Raw genomic sequence first — 18,799 nt, 5'->3', positions numbered from 1 at the left:
CATATAAACCTCAACTTTATTACATTAACTCTGGAAAGCCTGCCGAAACTCTTTGCTTGCTATATAATCATCTAGTACTGTATGCCAGCTCTTCCCAGTGTTCTCCATTAGCTGGTTTGCATGAAGAGATGTGGTTAACAAAAACAGAAAACCACAGCCGGAGGGAGGAAATGCTACATGCAAAATGAAGCTCCATCTATATCTGATGAAATGATACAGTCTCTGGAAAGACTCAACGTCTCTTCACCAGGTAAGAGGTTTGTTTCAGTTATCTTATAAGAGGGAAAATAAAACTTAAAATAACACGAAGCAAATCAGCAATGGATTTTATGCTTTGTTTTACGCTGGTATACTTTTGAAGGTATTGCTTTATCTATTTTTTTGTTAATAATTTTGAATTAAAAATGTAAATGTACCTCAGTGCACTGGAATTGGGAGTTAATTTGTTGTTTTTATTACAGGTCTATGGCATTTGACTCCATTTTATACAACACTGTATTCGAGAATGTGATGTTTTATTCTCTGTGTTTGGGATAGTTCTTTTTCAAAGGATAACACAAATCATTCTGGTCTTTTAATCTTATTAGACATTGGCAATGCAAAAACTTAAATAAATAAATAAAAAAAAACTCCTGTCAGGGATTTGACCAAAATGTGTATATTTTAGACAACTCTTGTTCTTGTTTGTTCTTATTGTCTATAAGCAACACGCACACAAAAAAAATAAAAAAAGTATATTTCATGTTTTACACTTTTCTTCTTGCAGCTCTTCAGATGTTTTTGAGGAACCTGGAGATCATGTCAGGGATGAAGTTGAACATCTGTAGTCTCCTGCTCATTTTATCTGCCTGCTTCTGCATATCTGCAAACGATTGGGAAAAACGCTGTGAGAAGAAAAAGAAATGTGTTTGTCCTCTTAAGGACATAATGTCCTTAACTCAGTCCAACATTAATTATGATGAGGACATCTTTATACTCGGCACAGATGGTTTCATGGGATACATTCAGAAAAAAGGTGATTTCAAAGGGGAATGTAAAATAGTGAATACAGTGGGTAACTATTTCTATTATTTAACATAAAAGTTACCTTTTGGTGGCCTTTCATTTGTCCTTTAAATAGGTGATTGCTTGAACACATCACAGGGCCAATTTGATATTAATTGCGGTTCTTCTGGATTGTCAGGTGAGGAGAAATCAAACGTGGCCTAAACAGCATATTAAAGAGAGAAACTTTCTGCATACATGTATAATCATTCCTCAAAATGTATTTTGTTTGGCATGTTTTCATCTCCAAAACAAAGAGTGCCGTTAACAGTGTATAATAGGACTAGAGCCATTTTTAAAACCTCAATTTCATGAATCAATCAAATCTCATTTACTAAACATACTTTAAAGTTTGCAGTGGTCGATGCAAAGTTGCAATGAAATGGACAAATCTTTTGTTCCGTATTGTGACGTATATATTTAATGGATTATTGAAAAAGAAAAAAATGTACACTCTTAAGTCCATAAAATGATCCCATGATGGGAACCCCTAAAATCTTCTATGAAGCGTGAGCATCTGACGGAGCCTTTCCTTTTAATAGTGTAGGATGGAAACTCGGGAAGTCAAAGGCCGTGCATACTACTTCAATCATTGTGAATTGTTTTTTTTATTGGCCACTTTAAAATTATTTTTTAAAGGGTTTTTTTTTTTGTCTTTCAGCAGACGGGAAACTATCCAACTTCACTATTTTTTCATTTGAAGCCAATGATACTGACCAAACAAACAGCAGCGGTGGGTCTGAAAGTAGACTTTCTTGTCTTGGTTTTTTGTATGAGCTGCTTAGCACCACTATCCATAATGAAAACCTGTGGATGTTCTTTAGGAAATCATACGATTTGTAGTATATTTTGACCCCTGAGTAACGTTGTTTTCTACCCTGTTGTTTTGCAGATTTGGGTGTGAGTTTATCTAAACACGCACCATACCAACTCAACATAAGCAGATCAATTATACCTACGTTTGTATGCTTAATAGAAGGGTACTGCAAAAATTACACTTGGACAAACTGGACTGCAGGAGGTAAATAAAGTATATATTTCATTTTCCTTATATTTATTTTTTTATATGTTTTTAGAAATGTACAATAACAAGGGTTTAAAATCCCAGTGAACCCGAAGTTGCAACTGATTTTATTTCAGTGCTGTGACGTATTTCCAAGTGAAACGGAAAATTGAATAGAGGGCAGCGCTCCTCCTCTCCATCTCTCACTCATAGCAGACTAATCAATTTAGTGTTTAAACAGCAGTTTAAACAATCCAACGCTCTCCATTGACTTTGTATTGTGTTAGGCTGCCTCCTTGTCATTTCTGACTTAAATAGAACAATGTCTAAAAGCTGCTATGTGACAAGGTGTACAGCAAACAAGCTAATAAACACAGAATTAAGTTTTTATAAGCTGTTGACCCCAAAAAACGAGCGTTTAAGGAGACAAAAGTGGAGACAGGCAATAAGACGTGAAGCATCAGCAGGAAGAACGGGTGAATTTTGAGATCCTGACACTCAGTATGTGTGCAGTAAACATTTTGTCACTGTTTAGTCAAATGTCAGTTTTATATATTTTATTTCCTGTCGCTGATTACGTTCCCCTCTAGTGGGTGTACTTCTCACCTCTCGTGCTCTGTCTCAATGGCCTGTATCCACTTTTGTGTCCTTAAACGCTCTTCTTTTGGGTCAACATCTTATAAAAACTTCTGGGTTTTTGGTTCTGGGTTTTGTTTAGCTTGTTTGCTGTACACTTTGTCACATATCAGCTTTTATACATTGTTCTGTTTTTTCTTATAAGTCAAAAATGACAAGGAGGCAGCCTCACGAAATACAAAGTCAATGGAGACGGTTTGATTGTTTCCCCCCCGTGGTCTTCAGATTCAGATTATGTGTGGTCTTCAGATTATGATAATGAAAATGTGCACTGTCATTCAAAAGTTTTTGATTAGTAAGATTTTTAATGTTTTTATGAAAGGTCTCATATGCTCACCAAGGCTGCAATTATCTTATAAAAAAACAAAAAAAACAAAACAGTAATATTGTTAAAATGTAAAATAACTGTTTTCTGTTTGAATATATTTTAAAGTGTAATTTATTTCTGTGATCAAAGCTGAATTTTCAGCATCATTCCTCCAGTCTTCAGTGTCACATGATCCTTCAGAAATCATTCTAATATGATGCTGCTCAAAAATCATTTATAATTATTATCAGTGATAAAAGCAGTTGTGCAAAAAAAAAATTCAGGATTCTTAGATGAATAGAAAGTTCAAAAGAACAGCATTCACTTGAATCTTTTGTAACATTATAAATGTCTTTACTGTCTTTTGATCAATTTAATGCATCGTTGTTGAATAAATGTATTAATTTCTTTAAATTATTTTCCCCAAAAAATAAATAAATACATTTTTACTGACCCAAAACTTTTGAACAGTAGTACAATGTTGCAAAAGCTTTCTATTTCAGATATACTGTTCTTTTGAACTTTCTATTCATCAAAGAATCCTAAAGATTTTTTTTTTACTGTTTTCAACATTGATAATAATCATAAATGTTTCTTGAACAGCAAATCCTCATATCAGAATGATTTCTGAAGGATCATGTGACACTGAAGACTGGAGTAATGATGCTGAAAATTCAGCTTTGATCACTGAAATAAGTTGCATTTTAAAATATATTCAAATAGAAAAGTTATTTACATTTTAATAATATAAATAAATATTTCACAATATTACAGTTTTTCTATTTTTAATCAAATAAATGCAGCCTTGGTGAGCATAAAAGACTTCTTCTAAAAACATTTAAAAAATCGTACCGATCATAATCTTTTGAACGGCAGTGCAATCTGGATTACGTTATTAGATACCAAAAATTAAGTACTTTTAATTTGATTATATTAAAAATATTCAGAATACAGTTTTCTTTTTTATTGATTACATGATTACATGTTATCAGGTCAAAAATAATCTAAAAGTAATCCAAAAGTTGCCAGATTATATTTCCTTAAAGCTGCACTGTGCAGTCCGTAATTTTTTGCGTTCTAGCGGTTAACAAACAGAACTGCATGCGTCTTGCGGAAGAACATTGCAGCCGGAGCTACTTCTCTCTGTTTATGTCTATGGCGAGTAACGCAGGGACTGTGCTCCTCCACAACAGTCCCTACCAGTCTGGTCTGAAATTGTCCAGTAAGCTTCCATCCATTTAGCCCAAAAACCGGATGCTAATGGCTTGGTCAAAAGGAATTCTGCGTGTAAGCCTTTTCAGCCTTTCGGTGAAGTTCTCTTAATTTATTGATATCTCATTTTAAATCTGACTCCATTAATAATTTTATCTGACTCCAATTTTAAGTAACGCCATAAAGTGTGCTACATTTAGAGTTTATCAGCTGATTTTACGATTAGTTGCGATTTAATTTAGATCGTTGATTTTCTGTGTATCTTCCTAGTTATCATATTCGTTCATGGAGAGACCCAATATCGCAGAGAAACAAGACGCTTCCGGACACGCGTTCACGGGCACAAAATGGTTACTTCTGTAATTAGTCAGAGGATGCAGAGTGAATATTTTACCTTTAAGTGGTTGCACATGCTCACTCAACAAAAAGTGTAATTTTAGTAATATTCACGAACTGCAATTTGCCATTCCAGCGATAGTCAGAAATCGGAATATCGCGCACGCTGCGCCCCATGCTTCAGTCGTGGCGTCATCGGTGTGATCTATCATAACCCTAGATTTTGCGGTAATAAAGGAGTATACATCGATCCATACTAGAATAATGATTTCAGAATCATACAAGATAAATCAAGATTAACATTTATTTTGGCCAGACAGGAAAAGTAAATAAGTAAACAAGAATCCATGGTACACAACTGATCAGCGTAAAAACATAAAACACAATTGCAAAGCAATATGAAAATAATTTAAAAGAGTCATCATGTAGATCAAATTGGCTCACAATACATGCAGTTTGGGTCAGTGTCTCAAAGACACTGACCCAGCACCACATGGGGGTTCTGACTACAGAATGTTCCCCCCTAGAGTTAGGTTACCCTCCCTTAAATACTCCAACTAGAACAAAAGGGTTGTAAATATTTGCAACACAACCACCTGGTTTTGGGGTAGTGGATCAGATATCTTTGAAGAGACTCCTGAATTCTCATTAGTTTTCAATCTTTCTAATACTACTAGTGACTGCAGTGAAACTGAGACCATTTTACCATTCGCACCGAGACCTTTAAAGGTCCTGTTCTTCGTGATCCCATTTTTCAAACTTTAGTTAGTGTGTAATGTTGCTGTTAAAGCATTTATAATACCTGTAAAATTATAAAGCTCAAAGTTCAATGCCAAGCGAGATATTTTATTTAACAGAAGTTCCCTTTCAAAGCCTACAGCGAACGGCCGGTTAGGACTACATCCTGGTATTTCCTGCTTTAATTACGTCAGTAGAGCAGTATGTCGACTAACCTCCGCCCACAAGAACACGCGAAAAAGGGGGCGTGGTCTTGCTGCTCCCGCGTGGAGAAGAGGAAGTGTTGCGTTCGTATAGTTTGTTTGTCGCCATGTCGTCGAGACGCTGTTATTTTCATCCCGGAGTCAAGTCACCTTTGTTTGGCTTTCCCAGGGACGCTGTACTTAGAGATCATTGAGCGCATGCATCCCCGTTATGGTGAGAGGCGTGACCTTTCCGGTAACGTGCGCTCTGCGTGCCCTAAGCTGCTGTCGAATAACAACACGGGAACCGCTGGCACAATCAGAACTCGTTACGTATTTCTGAAGGAGGGACTTCATAGTAGAGGTCTTCACGGAGCCCCCGAGACCCGTGGACCCGGGACCCGACCCGGGACCCGTACGGGTTCGGGTCTATATTTTAAATGATCAGCCGGGTCCGGGTCGGGTCCCAATCTATTACTACGGGTCCCGGGTCTGTTTAACATTGTGTGCAATACCCGAGTCGATCCGGACTCGGAGAACACCTGCCCGTGATCAGAGTCAGTCAGCACTGCTTGTGTGTTTTTTGTAACTTGCAACTGTAAAATTAGGATAAGAAAAGTGTGAGCCGGGAAATAAGGTTTAAAAAAAAGAAAGAAGAAAAACACGAGCGATCTCTCTCTCTCTTGCTCGCTCGCCTCACGCGCTCGCTCTCTCTCTCTCTCTCTCTCTCTCTCTCTCTCTCTCTCTCTCTCTCTCTCTCTCTCTCTCTCTCTCTCTGCAAGCGCACGGTAATAATAATGGTTACCTTCATGAGTGATGTGTGAAAAAAGCTAAAAAACAACGAATATAAAGAAGTTAAACCCACGGGCACCTCTTCTGTCCGGGCATCCTTCATGCATATTGTGGACAAACATGAGAAAAAAGTAAGTGCTGTCTACGTGTGACGCACTGTTGAAGTTTGATTTGAAATTATATTTAAATAATATATTTAAAATCAGCAACAAAATCTCAGTTGAACTGTCACAAATGTTTTCTATGATGCTCAAATTGCGTAAAAAAGCTCATATTTAGGTTGCTCCAGCCACCGCGCATGTGCAGTATCAAGCCCGTGTCATTTCTATGGCAACCCGAGCTTCCGCTGTGATTGACGAAGTTACGGACAGTTCAAAAAGGCAAACAGTCAAAGTTATTATGCGAGTTAACTCGAGTCGAAATGCAAATCTGCAAAGACGCATTTGTCATCCGTCACCGTGACATAAAGTGGACTTTTAAAGCTGAAATGATGAGTGAATTAAGCATGCTTGGAATAACAAGAGAGGAATAACATGGATTTAACTTTTTGGCAAGGATGTAATGAATCACAAGTAACGTTACAAGGAAGGGAGACGACGGCTAGGTAAGACAAAAAGTTATATTTTTCATAACTTGTTTATTGACTTGTTAATATCAGTTATTGTGGAATATGTGACAAACGGGTCCAGTCGGGTCTGTGTCTTCACGCCGGGTTCGGTTCCAGCTTTTAAATAATAGACGGGTCCAGGTCGGTTCCGGGTACTACGTTTTTGGCATTTCTCGGATCTTCACGGGTCCGGGTCCAGCTTTTGAAATAATAGACGGGTCCGGGTCGGTTCCGTTAAGCACATTACGGGTCTCTTCGGGTTCGGGTATGAATTTTTGGACCCGTGAAGACCTCTACTTCATAGAACAGGGAAATCTTTCAAGCCGTTTTGAGGACAGTGAAAACAGCAGTATACAGATAAGTAAATTGTGTTTTTTTACACGCGAAACATGAACACATGTTATATTGCACACTGTAAACACAATCAAAGCTTCAAAAAAACACGAAAAACGGGACCTTTAAAAAGACATCAAACATGAAAGGGATAAAACAATAGATTTACAAGATACATCATCACTGGTATATCTGCATTTGGTGACTTGAAAACAGGGCAAGGAGAGGGCAAACTGGGGAGGAGGGAGAAATGTTAGTCAGGGTGTTGTCACACAGTTTCTGTGAGATCTTCTCTCAAGATTAGTGACTTTTATTGTTCAATTGCTGGGGTGTGTATCTCAGCTTTTGTCTTAGCACCAAAACCGATCCTTACAGTCCCAATATAAACACTTATTATAAGTGTACCATAATGATTCAGGGTAAGACAAAAACACGGTTTGGAAAATGGATTCATGTTGTACATTCTCATTATATAATTTTTGTAAATCTTGAACACAAAAAAAGTTACGGACAGCAGCTTTAAATATGTAATGTAATGGATTACGTTAATTTTTGTCATGTAATCTACCCAGCTCTGCATATATACATATCGTAATCAGTGTTGGGGGTAGTAACACATTACAAGTGACGTGAGTTACGTAATCAGATTACTTTTTTCAAGTAATGAGTAAAGTAACGAACTACTTTTACAACAAAATATTTGAGTTACTTTTTTAAATAAGTAATGCAAGTTACTTTTTTTAATTTTCCCATTATTGACTGACACCTATCTTGTCCCCATGTTGAGAGAAATAGGTGCAGAGGCGTTGTGTGTAAATACAGTGGCGCAAAAATGCAGTATATGCAGTGCATAGGGGCACCACATGGGAGGGGGGCGCCACTGTGCCAAAATCATTCTTTTAAAATCCTCCTTTAATAAAACTTAATTATAATAATTTTTTAATAATAATTAATCAAGATTATTATTTAACTTTTGTTTAGCAATTTAAATGATTATATTATTATATGAAGTGCGTGTGTCCGCGCTCATGAGCGACAGAGAGAGCAGAGGCTGCCGGTCTGCCACATGGCCCGTTTAATAGCATGGACCGGACCGGACCGGACTCGAGTATTACAATAGGCCTACTCAACTGACTACTCAAAGGCAGTCTTGGCACCTTGGACGAAGACACCGCATGCCAATTTTAAAGTCACTCAGACTTGAGGCCTGTTTACACCGGGAAGATTTTCGCGCGCGTTTATCGTCGACGTTTAACGCCTCGTGACTAAACAAAGGGCGCCAATGTGAGTGTGCACACCGACACGCAAAACGGCAGGCGTAAAAGCGTCATTTAAAAAAAAACGCCTCGGGTTAGTTTTTTTATTTTGACGTGGCGCGTTAAAAACTGGCCGACCAATGAGATCCGCGCTTTTATTCACTTGCCTGGAGCTGCTGAAGTTACAGTAAAACACGACTTGGTGGCGCTCAAGCACAAAACGGTCTTGCCGAGCACGCATTGATACGACAAAAAAGTAGTAAGTAGACAAAGAAGAAGATGAGCTGCTAATGCTGCTTGCCAATTAGCAAAAAGTGTGTGAATGGTTTTGGCATAATATGTCTATAGTTTTGGCAAGCACGTAAATACTGTCTCTCTTCTCTCTTGTGTGACAAGCGAGTGTCAGAAGCGCAAAGTACCACAGCACCACCTTGTGTACCGGGAGCGCATCTACTGAATGTGCACGTTCACTCGGCGCATCGCCAGTGGAAATCGCTTGGGTGTGAACACTCAAGACGCGCCGAAAAACGTCACGAAAAACGCTGCGATAAGCGCGCGTGATATTCGTCCCGGTGTGTACAGGCCTTTAGGGTTGCGTAGTTATAGCCATTTTCAAGTTTTTCCATGTTATAGCTCTTACATAGGTGCGTCGAGTTTGGTGATATCTCATTCCGATATCCATTATTGACAATCGGACTCCAGCGAATCCTGTAGCACTTGTTTGGTTCCGATCAAGCCAAAAACCTAGGACTAGTTTTCAAAAGTGGGTTTTTCAAAAGATACCCGAAAATTTTGGTGACGGTCAAAGACATGCCTTTTGTCCATCTTGAGCCAAGGATTTCAATGATTTAAGACACTTAAGACTACTCATAACGGTTTATGAGTTATGAACGATATGTCACACTTTTCACTGCTGTAGCGCCCCATCAGGCAAATCGGGGCGGGCCTTGGTGACGTTGTAGACCTGCAGAGTTTAGCTCCAACCCTGATCAAACACACCTGAGCAAGCTAATCAAGGTATTCTAAATGTATTTATATACCATGGGTGTAGAGGCGCAATGATATTACACAGCGTCTGAACATAGTCCCTTGCACGTTCCCTGTGCAAGCAAGTTGTCACGTTGGTTATGTTGAAGGAAGTTAGCCTATTTTCAGGCGCTGCGTAATGTCATTGCGCTGCTGCACCCATGGTACGACAGCAAAGTTCCTTGATTATTACGCAGGAATGAGAGTATAGTTTCTAGCCATATCGGCCTATAAAATCACAACTGCGAACTGCAAACACATGAGAGGAGTCTCTGCATTAAAGACCCACAAATCAACATGCTACATCTCTCTCCGATACGGTCCATATAAATTGAAATGAATATGGAGGATTTTAACTTTAACCATTTGTAGTTGTTTTAACACTTTTTATCCGTTAGAGTGTGCGTCGATCTGGAAATAGTAGACCATCCGGGTATCTTTGGAATACTCTTTTCATCATAGCTACTATGAATTGGGACATACTATTTAAGACGGATAGTATGCGAATTGGGATGCAGCACATGACTATATTGAGACGATGATTGATAGGGCAGTTTAAACGGTGATGGGATGCACGTAACTAAGCAACAGAGTCCATGAAAGATGACGAAGTATTATGTCCTTTTTCTACACACTCAAAAGTATGTATGTTTTCTTCACAAAAAGAGGACATACTTTTAGGTCATAGTATAAATATGCGAATTGGGAGGCAGCAGTAAAGTACATTTTGTGTTCGTTTCAGGAGTTCAAAACGGCTTGCCAAAGGGCTGCTAAACACCTTTGTACTACCATTGGTCCATGGCAATTACGTAATATGTAGGTGTGCGCGGAGGCTCCGCCTTCTTTCACGTGGAACTCTTCTCTGGTTTATTTATTCCGTGTACGTCGAGGTCAGACACTCGTAGGTAAAAACATGATCACTTTGGAGAACTGCTTTATAGAAAAAGTTGTACTTCTGATGAAATGAGACACTGACACTGTTTTTCATGTTTAAAGCTGTTTGATTTTAAAGGTCCCATGGCATGAAATTTTCATTTTATGAGGTTTTTCAACATTAATATGAGTTCCCCTAGCCTGAATATTGTCCCCAAGTGGCTAGAAATTTTGATCGGTGTAAACCGAGTTGTGGCTGTCTTTCTCTGCCTTTGAGAAAATGACCTGGAATTCTCCTGCTGATCTGGAATTTTCCTGTTATGAAGTCATAACACGAACGGTTACCTCCCTTTCCTCCGCCCAGAGAATCTGACACGCCCATGCAAGCGCTATATTTGTCCTCGAGAGATCATGGCTTGTGAACGAGTGAATGCTGGCAGTTTCTCAGTGTTTGGATGTACAAATGAAAACATAAGTCTTTTTTCAGTTCCTTCTGATCTGTGATCAGTGATTTCTGATGTGTAGCTAATTATTTATTATTCGTGCACACGCAGCGGCTTCTCTCTCTCCCGACAGAACGGTGTTTTCGTGTTTTCTATCTTGTGAGTCAGTGTTTTTGTACGTCCTCATCGCGTCTATCTGATCGAAAATGTGCATACAGTCGTGAGTTTCTGCTCAACATCGGCAGAGTCACATCTCTTTAGAGATAAACCTCACGCACGCCCAAGCTCGGGTTGCATTGACCGGTCGGCCTTCAACATCCCCGACCCACAGTACTGCATCTGGCCCACAGCGGAGGCACCAAACGCGGCGTGAGATTAAGCATATCCGGGCTAGCCAACCTAGCCCCACAATTAACTGGATTACATGCGATTTCTGCGCTGTGTCTTTGTTTGCGCTGTGTACTCAATGCGCGTCACTGACACTTTTCATATGATAGGAAAATATCAAAAAATTATGCTATAATCAACACTTACTCGTAACTCGTTCATCTCGACAGCTGTAATGGTACATTGCATGTGTTACAAAGTTGGTAGAATAATGATGAAGACAGACTCGGTGTGACTGGGACTCGTGTTTATTCAGAACTCTCAGATACAAACACAATAAACTTGCGCTGACAGCGCTCTCACAACTCAGTAGTTACTATAAATAACTTTGTTAGCAATCGCTCCGTCTCTGGTACATTAGTGATGTCCGGTTCAGGAACGAATCATTCTTTTGAACTGGTTCTTTTTAGTGAACCGAATCAGTTCATCAAATCGGACTGAATCGTTCTAAACGGTTCGCGTCTCCAGTCAGCGCTGATCCATAATTTACTAAAGTTACTAACTTTCTGTCATGAGTGACAGTCCCTCCGACTAGAAATAAACAAATAACCTGAAGTATATGCTGTAACTACAACAGTTCACTGAACTGAGACGATGAATTGATGAGAAGTGAACTCAGGTCCATCCGTCTCTCTGGCAGCAGCTCGTGCCTGCTCGTGCCTCGTAGACCTCGTTAAACCACGCCCCCTCCGCTACAAGATCTGATACACATTTCGATGTCAGCCAATCACAACAGTGGGCGTTTTTACTGAAGTCTCACAGCAGACTAGGGTTGCCACCTTCAGTGTGGCAAAATAAGGGACACCCATTCACGACACGTCGACCCCTACCCCCCCCCCCCCCCCCCCCCCCCCCCCCGGAAAAAATAGCCTAAAAAACAATTGCATAAAGGAAAGAAATAAAGAATACGTCATGAAATGATTATTTCAACCTTAACAACTTGACAGCTCAATAATAAACCATAAGAAAACATAAGATCAAGTACGTGAACTTGCAACAGAACACATGCATGCTATATTATTTTACATTTGATTATTTTATTTAATTCTAAAGAACTCTTAGTCTATTTGGTGCACTTATGACGCCTCATGATGTCCAAACCTGTATGAGTTTCTTTGTTCTGCTGTACACAAAAGAAGATATTTTGAAGAAAGTTTGTACCCAGGCTGCTTTGGGGGCACCATTGACTTCCACAGTAATCTTCCTATGTGTTCAACATAACAAAGAAATGTATACATGTTTGGAACAACTTGAGGGTGAATAAATGATGACAGAATTTTCATTTTTGGGTGAACTGTCCCTTTAAGCCGTCATTCTGAACCAGTAGGCCTAATCACTTTTTTGAATTTTAAAAATGTTTATTTTCTTTGAATAATTTACTTAAAGTATGACTATATTATCGTGTAATTATTTGTCCCATTTTTATCTAAATATTTTTTAAATGTCATAAACTTTATATGACAGGATTATTTATTATGTATGATATAGCCTAGCTAAATTATAAATTAATAATAACATTTATTAGGCTATAATCTATTAATTAACCTGTCTAAAAAATAATAATTATGTCTGCCAAGCTCTGATAATGTATTGGAATATTATATTAATATATTATCCATTAAAAAAAACTATAGGCCTACCTTTAGAAGCACGGATGTGTGTGTCACATAGACCGGTCTGTCACCAAAGTCAGTCAGTCTGAGACACTGAAATGCTTCTCATAAAGTGTGCAGTTGGCCTGAGGTTCATCATGAGTTACTGGACAGACCCATTGATACCTTTTTGATATTAATTCAGTTCTATATCTGGAGATCCTCTTGCGTTCAAACGGTGGACGCGACACGAGCTCGACATGTTTTTTAAAAAACCGCGCAAGTTTTCAGGCACACTGGCACAGCGCATGTTCTCGAGACTCCGCCGCTATGGCAACAAAGCCCGCAATCACGCACAAATGAGCTCCTGTACTACTTATTGTGAAATTGATTTGTTTATTTGCTATCAGTATTCTCCACACTGCAAAATCCGTATGTGTTTATTGAACTATGTGTGGACCTGTGTAAAATACGGGACAAATCGCGTCCCGTATTGGTTTGATACGGAACGCGTCATTTTGCTTGTAAATACGGGACGATTCCGTATTTTACGGGACGGGTGGCAACCCTACAGCAGACACGCCTCTTGAAACAGGGCATTCAGCCACAGGGCAAACATCAGTATAGAAAAAATGCCTTTTATTTCTAAATTATGACATTTTATGATGTAAAAATCATACTAACAATATAAGTATACCTCAGGAAACATTCTAAAATAATAGAAAAATGCCATGCCATGGGACCTTTAAGCAATCTATTGTATAAAGTTTATGATTGATTTTGTTGTCATGGGGCCACAATCTTTAATAATGTTTGAACTTTACAGTTAGGCTATAGTAAAGTATTTGGCTATAACAGTTTTGCTTGCACAAAAACAGATTCAGAATTCCTCAAAATTAATAAAAACTGTTAAATGCAAACTCAGAATATTACGCAAAACTGCAATAATTAAATATGTTTAATAACATAAATATACATTATGTATTTAATCTCACTGTCTCAATGTCTTTGCTGCTGACCTTCAATTATTCATATTAACCATACTAATAAATAAAATGACTTTATGAGCACATTTGTGTTTCTTTCTTTTTTTTCTTGCTGAAGTTAGTGTTGAACTTTCTTCTCCTGCGACATTTCACTTTTGGTGTGAAAGGGCCTTGACATTTGCCCAAAACATTTCTTTTTTTTGTTTTGTTATTATAAAACAAACAAGCAAGTAACACAATTAGTTTTTTAGGGAGTAACTTGATCTTGTAAAGCATTGTCATGCAAGTTACTTTCCCCAACACTGATGACAACACGTAAACAAAGCCTAAACGCCACATACTGATTTTCCCTTGGATCATTACAGTTTTGAAGTTTGTAATGTTTCTTGTTTGAAAATGTTATTTAGATTTTATTTATTTTAGTTTTTAGACTTATTGGTCTTTTGCAGTTCAGGTATAGAGCATAAAGCATATTTTTGTTCTCTTTATTATAGGTTGTGATTGGACCCATCCAACATATTTTGAATTCATGAGTGAGTATCATCCTTACAATGTCTAAATATTATGTGCAATATGCATTAGAGTGTCATCAGATGCTGTATATGCTATAATTGTTTGTGTTGTGTATTTAAGATTGTAATATGACCTGCCTGAATCCCACAAAGGCATGTGAGATTGCAAAATATGATCCCAGCTGTAGCAGTAAGAATGTGTTTCAATATGCCTCTTTTTCTAAATCAGACATTTCTGCTTTAATAACTTTTTGAACAGACTAAAAGTGCCATTTAATCACAATGCTGTATATTGATCTTAATCATTCTATCTTCAATTGTTTACTTTTCATCTTAATGTTTTTACACAGGTGAAAATGCAAGTGAAGAAAGTAAAATGAACACTATTGGGATCTATAATAAAACTGCAAAATGTTTTAAGTGTGGAAGTCCTTTTCAAAACATAGAATACATCAAAAATGTACCCACAGAAATGGCAAATCTACTTAATAATAATCAAACAAAAGCGATAGATGCTGGGGCAGCTGCGTAAGTACTTTTTTTAAATACGTGATATAAGTCTAATCAGTTTTTTTAGAGATAATATTGATTATAGGCAAATCAGGTAATATTTTAAATTGCAAAATTAATAACCATATTCAAGAGGTTTCCATCATAACTCGCTGCACTTAATATTGCAAACAATTAAGGGATGTACATGAGAATTTAAAAAAAAAAACTCTATATTTTTAAGTAATTCTATCTCCGGGGCTAGTTGTCACAGGGGATTTATCTAACCCTCTCTGTAGTAACTGTAGTCTCAACGGTTGTAAATTGTACCATTTTATTTTTAGTTACCTCATATATCAGAGATATTATCATAACAAAAACACAAATCATTTTGTATCTTCTTCAGTGCGGTCATGCAAAATCTCTCCAGTCTGGTGTCTTTAATGGAGAATTTGACCGTAGCATCTGTATCCATCGGTAGCGTTACAGGGGTTTTAAAGAAAATTCAAAGCGAGTCTGATATCAAGGAGTCCGCTTTCATCCTTTCAGAAACTGGCATCAAAGTGAGTGTAACAATGACAAACATATACACATCTTTTTAACTTTGCCTAATGTGGTAATAAAAATGTTCCTCTCTTAAAATGTACCTCAGCACTGAAATCGCCTTATGTTTACAGGTCTTAGAGGATTTTTCAGAACTGAAAAAATTTCCCAACGCCTTCACTGTTCCAAAGGAAGCCACTCAGCAAGCGTTCAACAAAAATAAAAATAAAACTATAACTTTTCTGGCTGTGTTCAGATTTCCCAACATGTCAAAGGTATAAAAACACTTGATTTTTGGATTCCTGTTTGCAGGGAAATGTGTAAGCTTAGGCCTGTTTCATACTGACAGAGTTTATGCATATACAATATATAGAGTTATGTTTATATTGCAAAAGGTTTATAGTGCACTTTCAGTGATGATTCTATCATGCTAAACCTGGAAAACTAGACCTGGTCAAGTTTTACTATGTGTTTAAATGATTTTAACTCCTTGTGCATCATAGCAGAAGGCATTTTTGGCTACTTTTAAATTAGGGATTTTAGTGAAACTACATTCCTGAAAACCGATAATCAATAATACCTGTCAAATTTGTGGCTTAAAATAAAAATAAAGTGGGACATTTTGTAGGCATACAAATCCGGAGTATCCTGAACATTCAAATGCCTGTTTCACGGAAAGTGTTCAGGACATTTTGACTACTGACATTGATCTTATTTGATGTAAACCACATCGTGTTTCTATATAGAAGCCTGATTCTGTTTCTCAGCAATCAATCATTATTTTTATTAAAGGATGAAAACAACAGTACAGTTTTGGGGGATTGTGTTTATGCAATCGAGATGGGGACAAAAATTTCAAATCTGACTAACAACATCAGTTTGGCCTTCAGCAATAAACAGGTAATATATGATACAGTGAAAAAAGGTGTCTAAAAAAAGGTGTCTAATATTCTAAATGAGTCTGAGTCTTTAGTCTCGTATTTATTTCTCTGCAGGGCATAGAGGGAATTCCTGCTTGTAACTCATGGGATGGACAAGGTCTGTGATGTGTTTGTGTTTTTAATATATTCATATAGCCTGAGTTTGAATTAAAGGCTATATGGATATGATAAATATCCATACAGTATATCAAGAATATATCAAGAATAATATGTCCCACTTTATATTAGGTGGCCTTAACTACTTATCAAAAAATAAGTACAATGTACTGGTCCATTCCCTTGTTCCATTTAGATTTATACAAATGATTTGTTTGGCTCTAGTTTTGTTTTGTTTTTTTGTTTTTTACTAATTTAAAATTCTTAATTCATAATATGAATAATATGTAAGGATTATTTAATTCAATTTGATGGAATTTTATTATACAAACTATACAAAACTTACAGAACTAGTTAAGAGTCTCAATCCTTTATGGCCATGCTGTTGAGCCTTTCTAATCATAAATCAGCCATTATGGCAATTCATATTCATTAATTCTCTCGACTCATATTAACAAGTTCCTCCATTTCATCAGGAAAAAAGCCAAACTGGACAACTGAAGGCTGTGATACTGTTGTTAATGGAGAAAAGATAACATGCAATTGCAATCATTTGACTTTCTTCGCTGTGCTTATGGTAGGTTCTCTGTTTCCTTCTGGGATCTGTTAAAATTGCTTCGCCAAAGCTAGATTCAGAGTTTACAGTCAAACCAAAATTTCAACATTTTCTCACATTATCACAGTTTATTCATAGTTTAGAAAATGGTAATAAAATGTGACAAGAACTCAGAGTTCAACTGTGTCAGAACAAATTAATTTTGATAATGTCAGATAACTTTCATAGAAAGGTATATAATGGATTACAATCAACCAATCAGCTGTTAAATAAAGCTGTTAAAAACACACTTAGATAATACCAATTTAGGTCAACCAATGACCAAGCAATGCTTCATTTAGTTCAGTCTATGGTGTAAAAGGTCGCATTAGCAATTAAAGAAAAAACACTTCAGCAAAACATTGTCAGGTCAAAGTGCCTGAATAAGTTTGGTCCCAAATTTGTATCAATTTTAGTCCACTGTATGAAGAATTTGGGGGGATTATATGTCACAGTTTACTTTATTACATACATTTTAAATATTACACTAGTAAAAAATGAAATCTGGTGTCTGAATAATTTTTGGTTTGACTGTAAGTTCTCTACTGGCCCTTTCAGATTTATGTTTATTTATTTCACTACATTTTGTGGTTACTGATTTCCTAATACTGCAAATGTCCAGACAGACCTGTGTAACTGAACAATGTTTTAATGCAGGCCCCTCCAGATTTCCAGATTTCCCAAAATGACCTCGTCACTCTCACCTACATCACGTACATCGGCTGCGGCCTCTCCATGTTTTTCCTAGGAGTCGGATTATTTATTCACTTTCTCTTGAGGTGAGACATGATTCTCTGTACCACTGCTCACACATGTGAGATCCCCAATATGATCTCATTGATCGACAGCATTTGTGTCATAATGTTGATTACAAAAAAGTAATTGCACCTATTATGTTTTTTTTTTTAGATATTACCTTTTATTTAATGTGTAATATAGATGTTTGTAAATGTAAATGGCATGATAAATGGTGCCTCTTGTCGGCCGCATATGTCATTGACATATCACAAGGAATAGTCAGTTTTATAATGGTTACTTTTCTGAAATGAGACATGGCTCTCTGGAGGACATAGCCTTCGAAATAAGACACAATAACTGATATTGAACTGCCTTAAACGAGTCGTCAGTAATTCCAGTCCTAACCTAAGTAGGTTTGTAACAAATTTGCATAATGTCAGCATAGACTTGGTCGGCATCGTGTCATAGCTGGGGGCGGAGTCGGCGTGGGGGAAAACAGTCCATAACCCCCCAATGTAAATGCATGGGGTTAACCCAGTTTAGCCTGTATAGAATCACCCTTGCCGCTGGACAGAGCAAGATCTATAGAAAACTGAGCCATATTGGGTCAGATTGTCCGTGCAGTATCTGTGACTGATAAACGACCCAACGGAATCAATGGCCAGAGGTGTCATTATCTCTTCAAAATACATGCTGGTCCGCCGACCCCCATATAGATATGACATGCCTTCATAAATCACCCAGTCTTTCCATGAAGACGTTCAATCATTGTTCTTGAATTTAATGGATTAAAAGTATGTATTACATACATTTAACGTTTTAAAATGGTCTTGTGCTATGAAATGGACTATAGAATTATATATATATATATATATATATATATATATATATATATATATATATATATATATATATATATATATATATATATATATATATATATATATATATATATAATTATATAATTAGAATTACGACAATAGCAACGTTTTTTTATTTACTTTTTTATTCAATTCAATTCATCAAAAGCTAGGGTGATTTATGAAGTAGCCCAGCTAGGGGATGCGTGAGCCTGCAGAGCGTGCAACAATGCCGTGTTTTCCAGCGGTTAGATCAGCACGCTATTATGTTG

The 18,799-nt window shown here is 37.2% G+C and overlaps 1 protein-coding gene across 1 annotated transcript in view; it reads left to right on the top strand.

The window, feature by feature from the left end:
• The first annotated feature begins 206 nt into the window (after nucleotides 1–206).
• Nucleotides 207–18,799, top strand: part of LOC307135350 (adhesion G-protein coupled receptor G6-like) — a 28,487-nt gene continuing 9,894 nt past the window's right edge. The window contains exons 1-14 of the mRNA XM_079831702.1: nucleotides 207–250; nucleotides 767–1,015; nucleotides 1,121–1,183; nucleotides 1,709–1,777; nucleotides 1,937–2,065; nucleotides 14,248–14,286; nucleotides 14,387–14,455; nucleotides 14,616–14,793; nucleotides 15,161–15,317; nucleotides 15,432–15,572; nucleotides 16,090–16,197; nucleotides 16,293–16,335; nucleotides 16,811–16,911; nucleotides 17,587–17,708. Of these exons, the coding sequence (XP_079687828.1) occupies nucleotides 211–250; nucleotides 767–1,015; nucleotides 1,121–1,183; nucleotides 1,709–1,777; nucleotides 1,937–2,065; nucleotides 14,248–14,286; nucleotides 14,387–14,455; nucleotides 14,616–14,793; nucleotides 15,161–15,317; nucleotides 15,432–15,572; nucleotides 16,090–16,197; nucleotides 16,293–16,335; nucleotides 16,811–16,911; nucleotides 17,587–17,708 (1,508 nt within the window). The 5' untranslated portion in view covers nucleotides 207–210. The remainder of the gene's footprint in view (nucleotides 251–766; nucleotides 1,016–1,120; nucleotides 1,184–1,708; nucleotides 1,778–1,936; nucleotides 2,066–14,247; nucleotides 14,287–14,386; nucleotides 14,456–14,615; nucleotides 14,794–15,160; nucleotides 15,318–15,431; nucleotides 15,573–16,089; nucleotides 16,198–16,292; nucleotides 16,336–16,810; nucleotides 16,912–17,586; nucleotides 17,709–18,799) is intronic.

The sequence above is a fragment of the Gobio gobio genome, assembly GCF_949357685.1.
Source record: "Gobio gobio genome assembly, chromosome: 12".
Classification (NCBI taxonomy): Eukaryota; Metazoa; Chordata; class Actinopteri; order Cypriniformes; family Gobionidae; genus Gobio; species Gobio gobio.
Note: the sequence above shows the minus strand (reverse complement) of the source record. Positions and strands in the feature narration are given on the sequence as shown.